The 16,109-nt window shown below is 38.6% G+C and overlaps 1 protein-coding gene across 1 annotated transcript in view; it reads left to right on the forward strand.

Moving 5' to 3' along the window:
- LOC145988350 (pancreatic triacylglycerol lipase-like) overlaps window positions 1–15,446 on the forward strand; it is a 29,003-nt gene extending 13,557 nt beyond the window's left edge. Inside the window, exons 3-7 of the mRNA XM_083123224.1 lie at window positions 5,525–5,673; window positions 6,252–6,497; window positions 7,626–7,817; window positions 11,973–12,129; window positions 15,268–15,446. Of these exons, the coding sequence (XP_082979350.1) occupies window positions 5,525–5,673; window positions 6,252–6,497; window positions 7,626–7,817; window positions 11,973–12,129; window positions 15,268–15,325 (802 nt within the window). The 3' untranslated portion in view covers window positions 15,326–15,446. The remainder of the gene's footprint in view (window positions 1–5,524; window positions 5,674–6,251; window positions 6,498–7,625; window positions 7,818–11,972; window positions 12,130–15,267) is intronic.
- The last annotated feature ends 663 nt before the right edge of the window (window positions 15,447–16,109 follow it).

The following is a 16,109-nucleotide window of genomic DNA, read 5'->3' on the forward strand; positions in this document are numbered from 1 at the left end:
ACTCGTGGACTCCCCCCACCAGGAAAGTTTTCATTTTACACTAGATAAAATTAGGTTTTTGTCTTCCTGAATCCTGTCGGATTCCAGTTCCCAGCACACAGTTTGAATCTTGCGTTGTCGAGTGGATTGTGCATTCCGTGCATGTGTAGTACCTTCGTAAAAACACTTCTGATACATAGATGTTTTGATGCCTGATGAGAAGAAATGGACAAACATACATACTGAGATGGTTCCGGCACACAATATTAATGCATGGAAACAGAGGAGTTGAGTTGTAGAAAATGTCCCGATTTCACGTTCCGATTAAAATGACAGCCTCAAACGCCGCACCCCGTGGCGCTGCGACGCTGGGGGTCCCGGGTTCGAATCCCGATCGGGCATGGTTGTTTGTAAATGTCCATTCATCAATTTCATAATTTCATCCCTCATCCCCATCTTCGCAACTTAGCCAAGAGGCACAAAACGTGAAGTAAAATAAAACAAATCAAACAAACAAACAAAGACAGCCTTAAACAGTGGCGACGATTTAGGAGATAGTTGCTCCCCATTCTTTTGCCTCCACACTATCACACTATGACCTCTTAATGCTTGTCTCCTTGTCCACCCTCGCCCCCACATATTGGAACCCAATTGCCACCACTGGCCTTAAACATACAATTGTGATAGCCCTTTAAAAAATGGTGTTCAGCCGCCGCCCCGAAAGGAATTCCTGGATACGTGCCTGCTGCTTCTCGTAAAATATCACTGAACTCCCCGTTCTTCTTCTTCTGTCTTTTCTTTAGCGCCGTCAATAGCTTCAAACACGTTGTTTTTTATATATATATTTGTCACATATTTGTTTTAATTAGTATTCTGCTCGTTCCGCCACCTGAACGCAGCAGCTCGGAAATGGCAGGCTTCAGAAGTTAACTCATCCAAATTAAATTTAACAGGTATGTGCTCTCTCTAAATTTAAATCATAGTTCACAAATAATTTGATTAAAAGTTTTAAAAGTATCTATTTTACTTAATAGCGTATTAATTGGTGCATTCTTCTCCAGCATAGCCATAGGCAGTGACCACACTACGGGGGGGGGGGGGGGGGCAGGAACGCCCCCCAATTCTCGTTCGACAATTTCTCTCTCTCCCTTATCTGCCCCCAGTAAAACGACGGAATAATAAAAATGATTGCCCCGGGAAAATATGATTTACCCCTCCATCTTTACTATTGTGCTGTCACTAGCTACAACATATTTTGATTTCTATTGTTCCCACATATTTATTTTAATTTTAGTATTGTGAATCATATTCCACTGTGTTACCTCACGTAGCCAACCCCCCCTTCCCTACACACACACATACGACTTCAGTTGTAAGTTTTAGACTAAGCTTGTCAAATATCCACTTATATCTTTGTATTCTTGAGCCATTTAAAAAAAAAATCATTTCGCCCCTTCTTCTGGACTATTTCGTAGGTATGTTTTCCCACTGGAAGCCCCTTTGCAGATCGAGATCCGGGGCTATAGCCTTCCCAAGCCAGCGTCCCCTCCAAATACTCTCTTGGCCTCATGAAAGAAAAATATATGTATTTATACGAAATATTAATTTGACTTGGCAGTTTCTCTTTTCGAACAGGAATAAGTTTTAAATTTTAATAGCTTATAAATTTACACTATCAATTTTGAATAAAGGTTTTGCGTAACCCTAAAAGTACATTTGAATGGCTTATTGCAGAAAGGGACCTGAGTCACATTTTTGAGGTATCGGAGTTAATTTTTTCATCTCCACTGTGTCTAGCAGCGTACTGCAGGGGGGTGCATTGAGGGTTGCAAAATTAACTATTCATTATGTTGAATATTTGAGCCAACAACGGCACATTTCTTTCTTACACTATTAATATTATACGATTTTTCATTGTTTTTCTCAGAATTGTGCAAAAGTGACTCAGGTCCCTTTCTGCAATAAGCCATTCATTTAGAGACTGCAAGGTCAACTCTCGATATTTCAGATATATTAAAAATTTTCATCACAACGTCTTGTAATAATTATTTGTTACTTCAATAACCTCCTCGCAAATGTTTCTCGCATATTAAAACATAGATGCCAATTTCTGTTTATTTCCTTGTAATGCTGACCTCCGTGGCGAAGTGGTTAGCACAACGCTTTACGATACCAAGGGCCCCCAGGTTCGAATCCCCGCCCGGTCATGGGTCTACTTTCCTTTCTTCAATTTCATCATATCATCACGCTTCCTCATCTTTGCGATTAGCCATATGTAACAGATAAGCGAAGTAAAATAAACTAAGTCTATTAATCAATTATTTTTTTAAACTCTTTAATTCTTCTTTAGCATGCCACGTTTTTGTTAAAATTATATTACGATTTGTAAAATGACGAAATTCTAAAGGAGAACACGCAAATTTCTTTGTAGCGCATCGGTCAGAAAGTTTCAGGAATATGGATTTTCAAAATACAATTTTTTCACATGTACTTTGCCCCCTTTTAAAAGTAGCGCGTTTTCAATTATGTTACTAATCATTAAAAGGATGCCTCAATACCATCTTGGAGGATGACAATTATTATTTTCCCCCTCCTAAAAGTAATAATATACTTTCGCTCTCTGAATCTCCCATGTAAATGCTAGGGGCAGTCTGCTTCAGCCGAGCTCACTGCTTCTCCGGCGACGTCACGCGTTCGTGCAAGATCGGCAATCTTCGGATGGCTTTACCTAATCTCTATATTCCTTGGGTTTGACCCAACTATTAGAAGGAGAAATCTGGGGCCATACCTGATCACGTGGTCCTTGACGAAAGCGTGACGTCACCCGGCGGACAGATCGCTTTGCACCCTGGTTTCGCAGCGGAACCAAAGCAGAAATTATGAACAAAAAGGATCCTTCGTTATGCCCAGAAGCTAGTTGGGCCTGAATATTCAGATTCACTTAGGATCCGAGGTGGATTACACAGCTATTAACATTTGTATTGCATCGGTTGTTTTTAGGTCGTCACATTTCTCAGTGAAACGTAAAGTTTCATGAAAAATTGAAGTTAATATGCCTGGCCATGCGTTTTGTTAAACGAATAACGATAGAAAGCAAAAGTTATGGATATGTAAATATGTAGAAACGAAAAACTTATCTATTGCTCATATTTAGGAGTGAGGGAGGAGCTGTTTTCACTTTAACATCTTCAATTTGTTAACTTTGCTTCGACTATTGATATTTAGATCTTCACTAATTTTTCTTATTAGTAACTGTCACAGGAAAACTGTACCTGATGGAAAAATTCTAATTACATATTTGAATTCAGGACAAAAGAGTACACCATACTTGCCATTTAGTTTTCTTGTAAAAAAAAATCATGTTGACCAGTGTAATTAGTAGATTCTTCACTCAACAAATAAAATATTCGCCCCAATCATTTACATAGCTGTATTGGTCGAATCTTTTTCTTCTTTAAGCTGCCTAGAATAAACAGTCGAACATCTATTGCCTTTCTTCTTCTACTTCCTACTTCAGCTCGCCACTGTGCTTACATGCTATAATGGTTTCTCTTCAGTTACGAATAGAAGACTTTGTTTTTTGGCTTATTCGCCATTTTTCAGTATTTTATCAGTTCTTTGTTGAATGTTTGTAATTTTTAAAGGTTTCTTAATTACTGGTAACTGCTTTGGACTCATTTTTATAGTAGTTTCCTGCATTTTGGACGAGAGAGACAGAGAGAGAGAGAGAAAGACCGAGGGGGGAAAAGAAACAGAGATAGAGAAAGAGAGAGAGAGAGAGAGACCGAGAGGGGGGAAGAAATAGAGAGATTGATTGATTGATTTGTTTTATTTTACTTCGCGGTTTGTGCCTCTTGGCTAATTTGCGAAGATGGGAATGAGTGAGGAAATGATGAAATTGATGAATGGACATTTACAAGCAACCATGCCCGAGCGGAATTCGAACCCGGGACCCGTGACATCGTAGCGCGATGTGCTAACCACAAATAGAGAGAGAGAGAGAAAATTGGAGGTAGAAAGATATAGAGAGAAAAGGAGATAAAATTAGAAAAGAAAAGGGGGAGAGAGAGAGAGAGAAAAAAAGAAATAAAAAATGGAGAAAGAAAGGGGGAGAAATAGAAAATATAATGAGAAAGATAGAACGAGGGCCTGCGAAAGAAAGTGAAAGAGAAGTAGAGAAAAATAATTTGAGCAAAAAAGAGAAAGAGAGAGGCATCATTTTGTCACCTGTCACAGTAGCCAGAGACAGCAAAAATAATTCGTCGTTTGAGAACCAGAGAAACATAACTCCAAAAATGCGAGTTTCAGTTTTTTTTTAGAAAAATAAACTCATCTGAAGATATTTATTTGGAGTCAGATCAACAGATCCACACTTCTAATCCTTTGCAAACCACCTATCTCCAATTTACTGACTCTTTATAAGAGTCAGACATGTTCCTAAGAATACATTATTTCCTCTTTTCTGGAAATTTGATAAATTGGAATTACGCCCCTCTGGTTCCCATACAATGAATTGTAGACTTAGCATTGGAATTAGGTTTACCAAACCTTCAGGAATGGCCATGAGTTCCCCGAGTCAAACTCACTCGCCCGGTCTCCCGAAAAGAAACTTCATTATCTACTTCCGAAATGACGAGATTTTATTATTTCTATCTTCTTTTGGTGTGCAGAGTGACGAAATTTGTTATTGCAAACCAATTAAACCTCACAAGAATATTCTGAAGACTCGTGATTGTGAAAAATGGGTCATTTTTTAAGTAAGTGGGGGAGGGTTTCCACTTTTCACTAATCGCGACGATGAGGGATGATTAGATTCAATTGACGATGGGTATTCACGAAGCAACAGTCATGCCCAGGCCAGGACTTGAATTTAGAACCTAACGATATCAAGGTCACAGGAAACGGCAAAGAAGCAGTGGGAGGTTCTTATCTCGTTACTAGGCACATTGCAGATAACGTCAAGTGGGCAATCGCCTATCGCCTTTTACCTTATGTTTATTGTAAGGTCTTGTCGTCAGGATGGATTTGGGGGAGGGGGCTTCCCGCCTTTGAGCAAACCTCAACAAAAAGCATAAGAACACACACTTTTCACAGTTGGAACATTAATTTGTCCCTCTTTTAAATTATGCGCACTAAAAATCAAAATGGACACTAAGAGTCAGAATAAAACACTATAGAATTTACATACAATTACTCTGGAACGTACTTCTGTATTGAATGCTTACGAATCGGGGACAAAATTGGCATTTATGACAATATCCGGGCTCTAGCTATAACATTAAAATAACTAAATGTCAACTAGGACGTTTCCTCTCTAGCCTATATATTTTGCTCAAGGTCCGTTGTATTTTGTTCACTTAAGACTGCCATGCCATGGCATATTATCATTTCACATAAAGAGATTCTGAGATAACAAAAGGCTTTTTTAAATTAAATGAACACTGACTGAAATACTATATATAATAAGCACAAAAGAAAGGTTTTTTTTTTTTTGGTAAAACAAATGTCTGAGAAAGTTTATTTAATGACATTTTTCAATTGTTAGGGAAAACCCAATGAAATACCAACTGATTCACGCCGACATGCAACCCGGACTCAACTGCACGAATTTCGATCCAGGGCTGCCAACCAAAATCATCATCCACGGGTATCAAGATAACGGAAAGACAAAATGGATACGTTCTATTAGAGATGGTAAGTATATTTTATTTCGTTTTGTTTGAATATTACGTCATATCTCTTATGATATAGTAGGTTGCAACTCGTAACAACATTGATGTAAAAGTGTACGCAAAATACAGAGTGTTTCAATATTATCATTGCATTTTCAGTATTTAATAAAACTTAAAGAAATGAGACATCATAATGCTTATTTTGCATTAGAGTAGCCAGAAAAGTTCTACGGTTGGTTTCATGTGGAGGGGAAGACGTTATAGGAAGTGGCGTGTGGAAATGGCTACTTTACTTGAAAACGAGCAGTGTTTGTTTCAATGAAATTTGCAGGTTGTAATGGAAGTAAAACACTGACATAATTTGTGACCAGCATAGGAAGTTTGAGGGAACTGGCCTTACATTTCCTGTGGGATAGCCATTTTCCTGAAGTGTAACGTCAGGATCTAGAATCTACGCCTGTCCACCTGATAATAAATGTAAACAAATCCAAAATTGGTCAATCGGCTGCAAGGTCTCATTTCATAATTGTTTATATCAAAGGTTAAAATTGTGAAAACAATTTTGGACGCCCTGTATATATTTTTCTTTTTTTCTTTCAGAGTATCTTCAGAGGGAGAAAATGAACATCGTGTCTGTAGATTGGTCAAGTCTTGATACTCGCCTTCTGTACGATGCTGCTATGAATTCACGAAAAGTCGGTGCAACCACCGCACGCCTAATTGATGAAATGGTAGAACTCGGAGCACCTATTGAAAATGTTCACGTGATAGGGTTCAGTCTGGGAGCCCAAGTTGCTGGATTTATTCAAAGGAACTTGATGAACGGAAGCCTACATCGGATAACAGGTAATGAAAAGACTTTATCAGTTGCGATTCAGTGAGATTGTTTTGATATAACCTCTTGCGCGAGTCTACTTGGCAATCCTGTAAGTGTTGCTGCAACCTGACGTTGGCTGTTCGACAGTCATATACAATTGTACTGAACCAAATGCACACGTCACGACATCTTGACTGTTTTTATGTTTTTAAAAGTGAATTAGGCAAGGACCTCGTAAAATGGCAATCGAATATGCACAGAAACTCGTGAGCAATATTGTGGAAAAGAATAACTTCCTCGCTGGTTTGTTGTACGCGTATCTTCACATTCCTCAAGAAAAATACATTTCCTAAGGATCAACTTCCTCGAAAGAAAGCTTAACTTTTAATACTTTACAACGATAATAATTTACTGCAGAGATGAATTGTGATCAACTTTTATAAGGTCGAATTAAATGCACTTTTTAAAACAACAAAATAAATATTTTAGAATAAAGTACACTCGCCTCACTTAGTAGTGTCTCAATTCGCTATTTCTACAACATTATTGCCCAAGGTGCAGTTCGACTAGGATTGTTCATTATGTTTTTAAGTACAATTTATATTAATACGTACAATTAATCTTTAATTCTTCTTGTGCAATTGAAAACTTTCCTAATTTGTTTTACCAAACGTTGAAATAAGTGGTTCAAAATTAGTTTATATAAATTACCAACTTCATTGCGTATCATATTACTAAATTTTAGTGTTATATACTGTACTCTAGCATGCAGTCTGTCCATAACACTGAAATAAAGTTACCCCGTGCTAATGGCACTGTGCCGAAGGCCCATCAATTTAAATACGGTCCACGAACCTTCTTTCACGATCAATTTAAATACGATCCAGGAACCTTATTTTCGATCAATTTAAATCGGGTCCAAGTTCCGTATTGAAATGAAACAATAAGCAACTTGGACCGAATTTAAATTGTGCGAGAAAAAAAGGTTCCTGTACTGTTGCGGAACCCAATAGAATCCATTGGAATTTTTGAGTTCCTATACCTTTAACAACCCTGGGTCAATATCCCCACTAGAAATTATCAAAACTTATTAATGCATTCTCTCACTCACTTTTCATTGCACAATAATGACAGAAAACTCTCAACTTTATCAACAGCATTGGATCCTGCCAAGCCATACTTCGAGTACGATTTGGATGAGTCCCAGAGACTGGATGCCTCGGATGCGAAATTTGTGGATGTGATCCACTCCACAAGTTTCATCCAAGGATATCGGGAAGCCATTGGACATGCGGACTTCTACCCGAACAATGCTGACGTCATGCCTGGCTGCGGGACTGACTTCCTTGGTAAGTTGAAGATGATGGTTGGAGGTACAGTTTCGCATAAAGGAAAAATCCGCAAAGGGCGAGGGTCAAGAGGTCACTTGACCCCCTACCCATTGCATACGAGAAAATCACGATCTATTCATTTTGTCTCTTTCTATTTTCTCTGTATTCTTTATTTACATTTTATTCTTTTCTCCTATGCCTTACACTTTATTTCTTCCTCATTACCCTCTCAAGTTCTCTATGGGGCTCCCCGATGGCGCAGTGGTAGCGTCGTCGCCTTGCAATCAAGGGGTCCTGGATTCGATTCCAGGGGGAGGCTTATAGTGGTTCGGATGCCACTCTCTCTCTCTCTCTCTCTCTCTCTCTCTCTCTCTCATCACTCGTCCTCATCGTCGCGATTAGCTAAAATGGGCAGAATAACGATGCTAAATAGCTAAAACACAATTACTCTTCCTCTCCGTCTCCCTCTAACCCCTCTCTCTCTCTGATCTGGGATCCAGATTACACCGCGATAACTTCTTTTTTTTTTTTTTTTATCGAAAGTGTATATGTATCCCTTGAAGCAATGTCTCTGTGATGTTGACATCTGTGACCTCATGCCAGCAAAATTTCGTAAACAGTGTTCATACCTTTGCAACACGTTGCTCTTCCTGATTAATTGCAGCACACGTTCTGTTGTGCAAGCACAATTACACAAACACTGTAGACATAAACAAATAACATTCAAATCAGATGTAATACGTAACAACTACACACATCATACTTACTAACATTCCAGTCATTCCAAAGACAAAATTAGAAGCATAGAGGAAGACAAAATAACAACAAAGTTGACTCATATTTTAATCCAACACCATGACGAAAGGGGGGGGGGGAGAAAGGGTTGAGGAGTTAGAAATAATAGAAGGAAGTATGAGAACATGAACTTTTTTGGTGTATTATTTCAGAGATATTTGCCAACTTCCTTTAAAACGCAAAGCTTAAAAATAATGTTTGTCACAAATTCAAGTTATAGCTGAAAGTAGGCTATGTTTCTTTCAGAAATGAATAACCATAAAAACGATAACTATCGTTCTAGTAGTAGACATTTTTAAAGAAAATGTTTCAGCTAAATAATTTAACTAAAATGTTTACTGAATTTAATTAAAAAATCCTTTGTTAGTGTTTTTAGTATAAAGTTTAGTAAAATTAAAGATAAAGCGTTCAAATGTGCTAATTTAACATTTACTAGAAGAAAAAAATTACTGAATTCATTTACGTATGAGAATTCTTGATCCTGGTTGGTGTTAAATGTTTTTGGATTTACCTATGCCGATTCAATATATACAGAATGCATAATCGTTTGTTTCAACGAAGTGCCATTGTGTGTGAATGTACCGTGTTATTTTGGAGTAGCTGTTATGATTAACTTTGAATCACTGTCGTTTGTATTAGCAAATTGGGTTACGAATCCAATCTTTGTTCGTAGGAAACAACATTGTGTACATTCACGCATATGCGTCTGTGCATATATGTATGTATGTGTCTGTATATGTGTGTTTGTGTGTAAAGGTAAAGCTATCCCCTGTGCATTTTACCGTGTCGTGAATGGATATAGGAGGTGTGGATGGGATTCGGAATCCTTGTATTCTCTATCAGCCATAGTAGAGGCAAATCCGTCCGTAGGATGTTTTCTCACGGGGCAGCAGTGCTTAAAGTTTGGGAAACGTGGAGTGATTTTTTATCCTAGTTAAGAAAAACTTATAAAGCGTCCCTAGCATAGACACTTAATCAGCTATCTTTCACGGCACCCCTTGTTATGTTTTCACTCTAAAATTTCAAAGTTTGAATTATATGAAGTCTTTTCAGACCCCCCCCTTTCCTGCAGGCGCCCTTGAGTAGAGGTGATGTGATCAGTACCCTACTCCGGCCGCCTTTCTGACTGTCGCCACATACTTATTGTCGAGACTGAAGAAACAGAAGTCCTCCTCCGTGGCCGTGCGGTCTAAGGCACCTTGCTTTGGACGACGGCTGCTGGACGGCATGGAATCGATCCCGGGTTCTGTCTCTGGGAATTTTCGGCCTGTGTATAGGGCCGGTGGCAACCCACCATCTTGAGGAAATTGGGGAGCTCCGGGTGAGTGAACGGAATCCGGTCGCGAAGTCCTACAACGGCTGGGGGTTGGTCGGGCCGACCACCCGTCCCCCTAGTCTGGCTGCAGATCTCTACTTAAATATAATATAATATTACTTAATATTAAATTTCTGGTTCCTAAAAACTTTCTGTTTTTTATACTAGGTAGAAGATTCTTTAGTCTGTGAATTTGCAATCCATTTGAAACCCATTTAATCATTACCCTATTGTGCACTAACGTCATCCAGCTCGGTTTCTTTTTGTCATAAATCATATGTAACGTTTTTGCAACATAAGCGAGACACGTTTTGTAAAAGTAATGAACATAAAAAGTGTCTTATCTTCATTTCCTCGCAAAAGATCATGCCCAACAGGAAAGCACGACCATGAATTTTTCCTCTATTTAATTTACAACCTGTTTCGTAAGTCGCTATGTTATGTTTCTTCTTTAGAGGGAGATAATACTGTCGTAAACTTAAGACTCGCTCATTTCGTTGATAAAACGAAAAACCACATATACACTAAGCATGGTACAAGTTCTTGTACGAACAGCTGCCGGTTTTTTGCTCTGTTTAGCAATTTGAGACCAATTCGAACCCTCCCCCTGGAAATTAACATAGTTCATTTCAAATTAAGAAAATTCAAAAGGTTTAATAAACAAAGCTCAGTTAGGATAAGTTTGTGTAAAATGCTGGAACCAAAACATTTCATGTTCTTATATTCTAGCACTTAGTTCAAATACGATAAATTGTCCTATGAGTTTTCGAAATTTCAAGAAAGAAAATAAAAATTGAGATAAATGAATGAAACTTATAAACACCCGCAAATATTGTATCTCACGTCTTATGTGTAAGAACTTTAATTTTCTCAATCGATTGATTGATTGATTCATTCATTTGTTTTATTTTACTTCACTTTTCTACCCTTTTTAGCTAATCCCGAAGATGAGGATGAATGATGATGTGAGGAAATTGACGAAGGGACAATCATAAAGAACACCCATGCCAAGGCCGTGATAACCACTTCGCTACCAAGGTCGGCATTTCTCAATCGATTATCACAGAAAAACATTAATCCTTTGCCGATATTACTTGTAAGTGGATCAAATGACATGCTAAACACATTTTTCATTCATACTCAGCAGAGAAATGATCGTTTCATATATTTACAGAAGAGGGGCAGGGGGCACTCCCCACTGAGATATCTGGAAAACTTCATATAATTCAAATTTTGAAATCGTAGCGTGTATACATGGATGAGGGGTGCTGTGAAAGACAGCAGATTAGGTGCTTATGCAAATTATCCTAATACTGGGAATACTTTATGACAATTCTCTGAACTGGGGAAAAACAACACCCCCCACCTTTCCTCCAATTTAAGCACTGCTGCCCCCCCCCTTTTCCGAGAAAAATCCTGCATCGGCATTGTATATTTGTTAATATTTCTCGCAAATTTAACTACATTTTTCGCAAATTCTGCTTAGAACGGTGAGAAAACCGTAAATTTTCTTCGATGTGAAGTTAATGTGGTCAATAAATTCTGGACCTACTAGAATTTGAATTTGAATTTAAAAATTTTGGGTGCGTCAGCACTAAGGCTATTTTGCACCCGTCACAGTATACGGGGTCCAGTCCCTTATCGGTACACATAACAACTCGAACGTTGCAGAACTAAAATCTTAAAATCTTCTGACTTTCGTTAAAAACTCAGCACACACACATACAAGGACAAAACACAGGACAACACAAACAAAATTATACTGGCCATGGGGCCAGTCGCCAGAGCCTCGTTAGTCTGCAGTCCAGGGTGTACTACGTGGAAGTGAGGTTGACAATTGGGTGCACTACGTGGAAGTAGCACCCCTTACACCCCTGGACCTACTAGAATCTTATGACATCTCAAATGATAGAGATAGTGAAATACATTATAAGTTGATATTTCAGTAGTATTTTCCCCTGGGCTCCATCCAAGAAACAATCCTGACTGACCACTCCACTGCATGCTCGTGTATAAATTTATGATCTGAATATACATTGTCTGTGTATTTCCAATTATTTCAGGAGCCTGCAGCCACAGAAGAGCCCATGCATATTTTATAGAATCAATAAACTCTAAGACGGGATTCAAAGCGGTACATTGCAATTCCTGGAACCATTTTAGATCACATGCTTGTCCAGAAGATAACGTTGCTCTTATGGGTGATCCTTGCAACAATACGTAAGTATTATTAGTATTAGTAATGTATAATGAGATTTGTCCTCGATATCTGCAGCGTAATGCAGTTTGAAAAATTTCCAGTGGGGCGGGGAAGTGTACAAGTAACTATTCCTGAGGCATCAGGATAATATTATCTAATCATATACTGCCCCCTCCTCCAAAGAGCCAAAATTTAGCAACCAGCAGAGGGTGGATGCAGAGCAAAATGGGGAATTCCCCTCATTCCGCCCCACCCTGGGTTTATGGATCAGTGAAGATGGTACTGAACAACGCAATTGTCCTGGATGGAAGAAATTGTTCGAAAGCACCTTTCTGACTTCTTCAAAACTTATATTTTTTCTAACCTTTTGGAACGAAGGTTCAAATTTACCTTCACAAGACATACTCGGAAGTGCAAGGGGTCTCCCTTATCGCACAACGCTAGGACAGCCTTCCGTTCTGACGTCACACCGGGGAATGCTTTTATTGTTAGGCTAAATGCCTAAGTTGTTACGTTTAGTTCTCTTAGCATAAATAAAACATTTGCAGTGTATTTATGCTAAGAGAACGAAACCTAACCTAACAACGAAGGCATTCCTCGTCTGACGTCAGAGCTCAAGGTTGTCCTAGCGTTGTGCGATAAGGGAGACCCGAAGTGGTCCGTCATGTGCTGTTTAAAGCGTCGCACACCCCTAACCCTAACAGCAACCCCCTCCCCCTATCCGATTCGAACCCACGCCTCTTGTGAATTATGTGAGGTTCACTTAGATATTCAGTCAAACCTCTAGCAAAATGCCATTCTTGGGAGCCTCAAAATATCTATCTTATATATTCCTGGTATCGATCAACATTCTTGCTAATGCACAACCGGCTTAAGTCTGTACCGGAAACCAAGCATCAAACTGCTTGTTGTATAGCAACGATGAAATATTTCGTAAAAGACCTTGAGGACTGACAATATGGGACAGCATTTCTCCTGATCGATTATGAATCGCACTGCCATTGATTAACTTGTGCTTTAGGTACATGGTTTATCACTACAAGAGGCATGGTCAAGTGACCTAGTTCTCCTTCAGCTACAGAGCTGACGTAGACCAAAGTATGATCAGAGAAACTGTCAAAGCATACTTGAATTGTGGTAGTAGATTACGCTTTTCCATCAATCTGATAAGTGGGTGTTCATTTTTCTGAGCAAAGCAACATAGGATCGTTCAATAATTAATCCACCTTACTGTGTCGAGGGAAGAAGTGCATAATCATCACTGCGTAGCAAATTGTACAGCGCGCTGCACAAATATTACTCAGCAAATTATCCACGACTATTTAAATTAATATTTCTCTTGCAGTGTTTTTACAGAATAGATTCTTATGTATTCCGTGGCATATTCTTCACGTTATTGTTTGTTTATTTGAATTGTTGTTTTAAGTCCCCTTTATGCACAGATAGGCTAATCGGGACTGGACCTACAGTTTAAATTGGGATCCGAGCCACTGTGCAATGTGCCTCTATTTATATTTTTATACATTTGGTTTTAATAATTGCTTATTATATATTATGCAAACTGATAACAAAAGCTTCCAAACAGAATTTAAAGTAAATTATTGAAGGAACATAAAAGACTGTTTTATGTAAGCCACTGGTCGTTCTCAATCACACCCTTTTGGCGACCTGTTTCCTCCTCGATTGTACGCAGGGAGAGCGAGGGCTATTATATATATATATATAACGCGATCTTCGAGGTTCAATACCACCGCTCCAAACAGCGGCATTGGCGGGAGAACGCTGCTTGCTCCTTCCTGCATTCTGTGCCGCGCTTGGCAGAGCCAGTGTTGTTACATGAATGGAAATTCCATAAGTGAAAGGGATTCAGGTCCAATTTTAAGTAAAATGGAAAATTTTCTACGTGAAAAATATAGAAATTGCTGTGAAATTTGAAGTTGTCGGACTTTTGTTTTAGTTTCACTTGCATGCCTGCATTGATGTTTTGTTTTTATTTTATCTAATTAATCTAGACGGGCACATAATAAATATAAACAATAAATAAGAATTGTTGTGGTAAACCAGGTGAATTTTTCAGAATACCCCACTGTTATGTACAGTCAACAGCAATAAAAATGGGACACCCATATCCTGAAATTCTCGGTTGCATGCAAGGCGTTATGCTTGTTGCCTAAATCTACGGCAGTGGTAGAAGTTGCAATTGAAATATTGCTATTGAAATCCTCTTAGCGCCCTAGAGTTAGGCAACACACATAACGTCTTGCAGGGAAGCGAGTATTTCAGGATATAGGTGTCCATTTTCATTGCCGGTGACCGTACGCGTGACTTCAGTAAGGATCAAGGATTCTTGTTTTTAATTTGTCATGAGCACCAGACCCGTATTGAGGAGGGGACTATAGGGCCGAGGCCTTCGTGGGGGAAAATGCTGTGAAAAGTTTCATAAAATCAAATATTAAATATTTGAAATGTTAACATTTCCGTGACAATAACTTGGCGTGATCGAGGTATGACTGAAATTGTATTTAGGGGGTTACTATGCCCTGAGACAGGTTAAGTTCGCAGCAGGTTGTATGTATTAATCCGCGTGAGAACGGCGCTCAGCATCTCTTGTGCCAGTCTTGCCTCGACCGTTGAGCTGTTCATATCGCAGACAGTGAGAAAATCGGATGTATTGCAGCGGAACTATATTCTCCGCACATATTTGGGTCTATACATGCGAAACGTTGCTTCAAACTTAACGTGTCGCGGGGTTTAGAGTTAGTCTCACGACTCCATCCTCAACGGGGACTCCCTGGAGGGAAGGTGAGCGGAAAGTGCTTACAAATGAAAAAAAGAAGAAGGTAAAGTTTCCCGTGCATATAACACCTTGTCATGAAGGCAAAAATGTAATATTTGAAATTTTAAAACAGTGGGGGCACCAGCTTTTCTGGCGTGTATGACTGTCAACGATTTAGGTGTGCCACATCTTTCAACGAAAAATGTGTTTTGATATTCGCATGGTTATAATTGTCTATTTTATCAAATCTGTACAGCCGTCATTTCAAACTGTCTGCATTCGCAGTATTACCATAATTTCATACGTGATTTTATTTTATTGATTACTGCGCTCCTCCTCATTAAAACTCGTAACTAATATCAAAATTTCTATTTTTTTACAGCGCCTATGGAAAATTTTATCTATACACCAACGAATCGCCACCATATGCTCGAGCATGAGGACCAATGGAAGAAGTACGCGTACAAAATCGAATCAGAATAATTCTAGATATTCGACAAAAAGTACAAGGCTATTGGTTTAACAATAGCATTTTATTGTCTATTGTGATATTTATTTATTTATTTATATTGTGTCTTGCACAAATATATGGATTTTATAGTTAATTTTTTATATTTTGTCCTCAAAACTCTTTTTGTCAAAAGTAACCTATATCGCCTGACTGTGGGCAGCGTAAGTAGTGAATCAACATTCCAAAGCTGTAAAGTTTTATTGTTACGAAGATTGAGACAACTGCCCTCCCACCAATCAGCGACGTCTAAGGAAGATTTCAGACCGAAGCGACAAGCTACGCCAGGGGGGCGCGAGGGGGTGCTTGCGCACCCCTTGATTTTCTTCCGCACTCCCTACGTTCAACTGAAAACACTAACCCTTAGAGCATAGGCGTAGCTAGAACTTTATATTTGGGTGTGCACAAAGAAAAAAAATGAGGTGTTGTACCTTTTTAATGGCATATTTTGCAACACAATCACTTGGCTCTTTAACTGCACTGATGTTTGTAAAGGAATATAAATTCACTAAATGACAGTGTTGAAAATTTTTGAATATATGTAGTAGAAATAAAATCAAATTGCATAGAAATTACACACAAAAAAAATGTTCATAAATGTTAGAAACAAATACATCAAAATACACGTCATCTATAACAAGAGACGTCTGTCAAAAGGTGCAATGTTCTTAAACTCATCAATAACTTCATTTACATCAATAGACTAAGCTTTTTCC

The sequence above is a fragment of the Lepisma saccharinum genome, chromosome 5 (assembly GCF_977018435.1).
Source record: "Lepisma saccharinum chromosome 5, izLepSacc3.1, whole genome shotgun sequence".
In the NCBI taxonomy this organism is placed as follows: Eukaryota; Metazoa; Arthropoda; class Insecta; order Zygentoma; family Lepismatidae; genus Lepisma; species Lepisma saccharinum.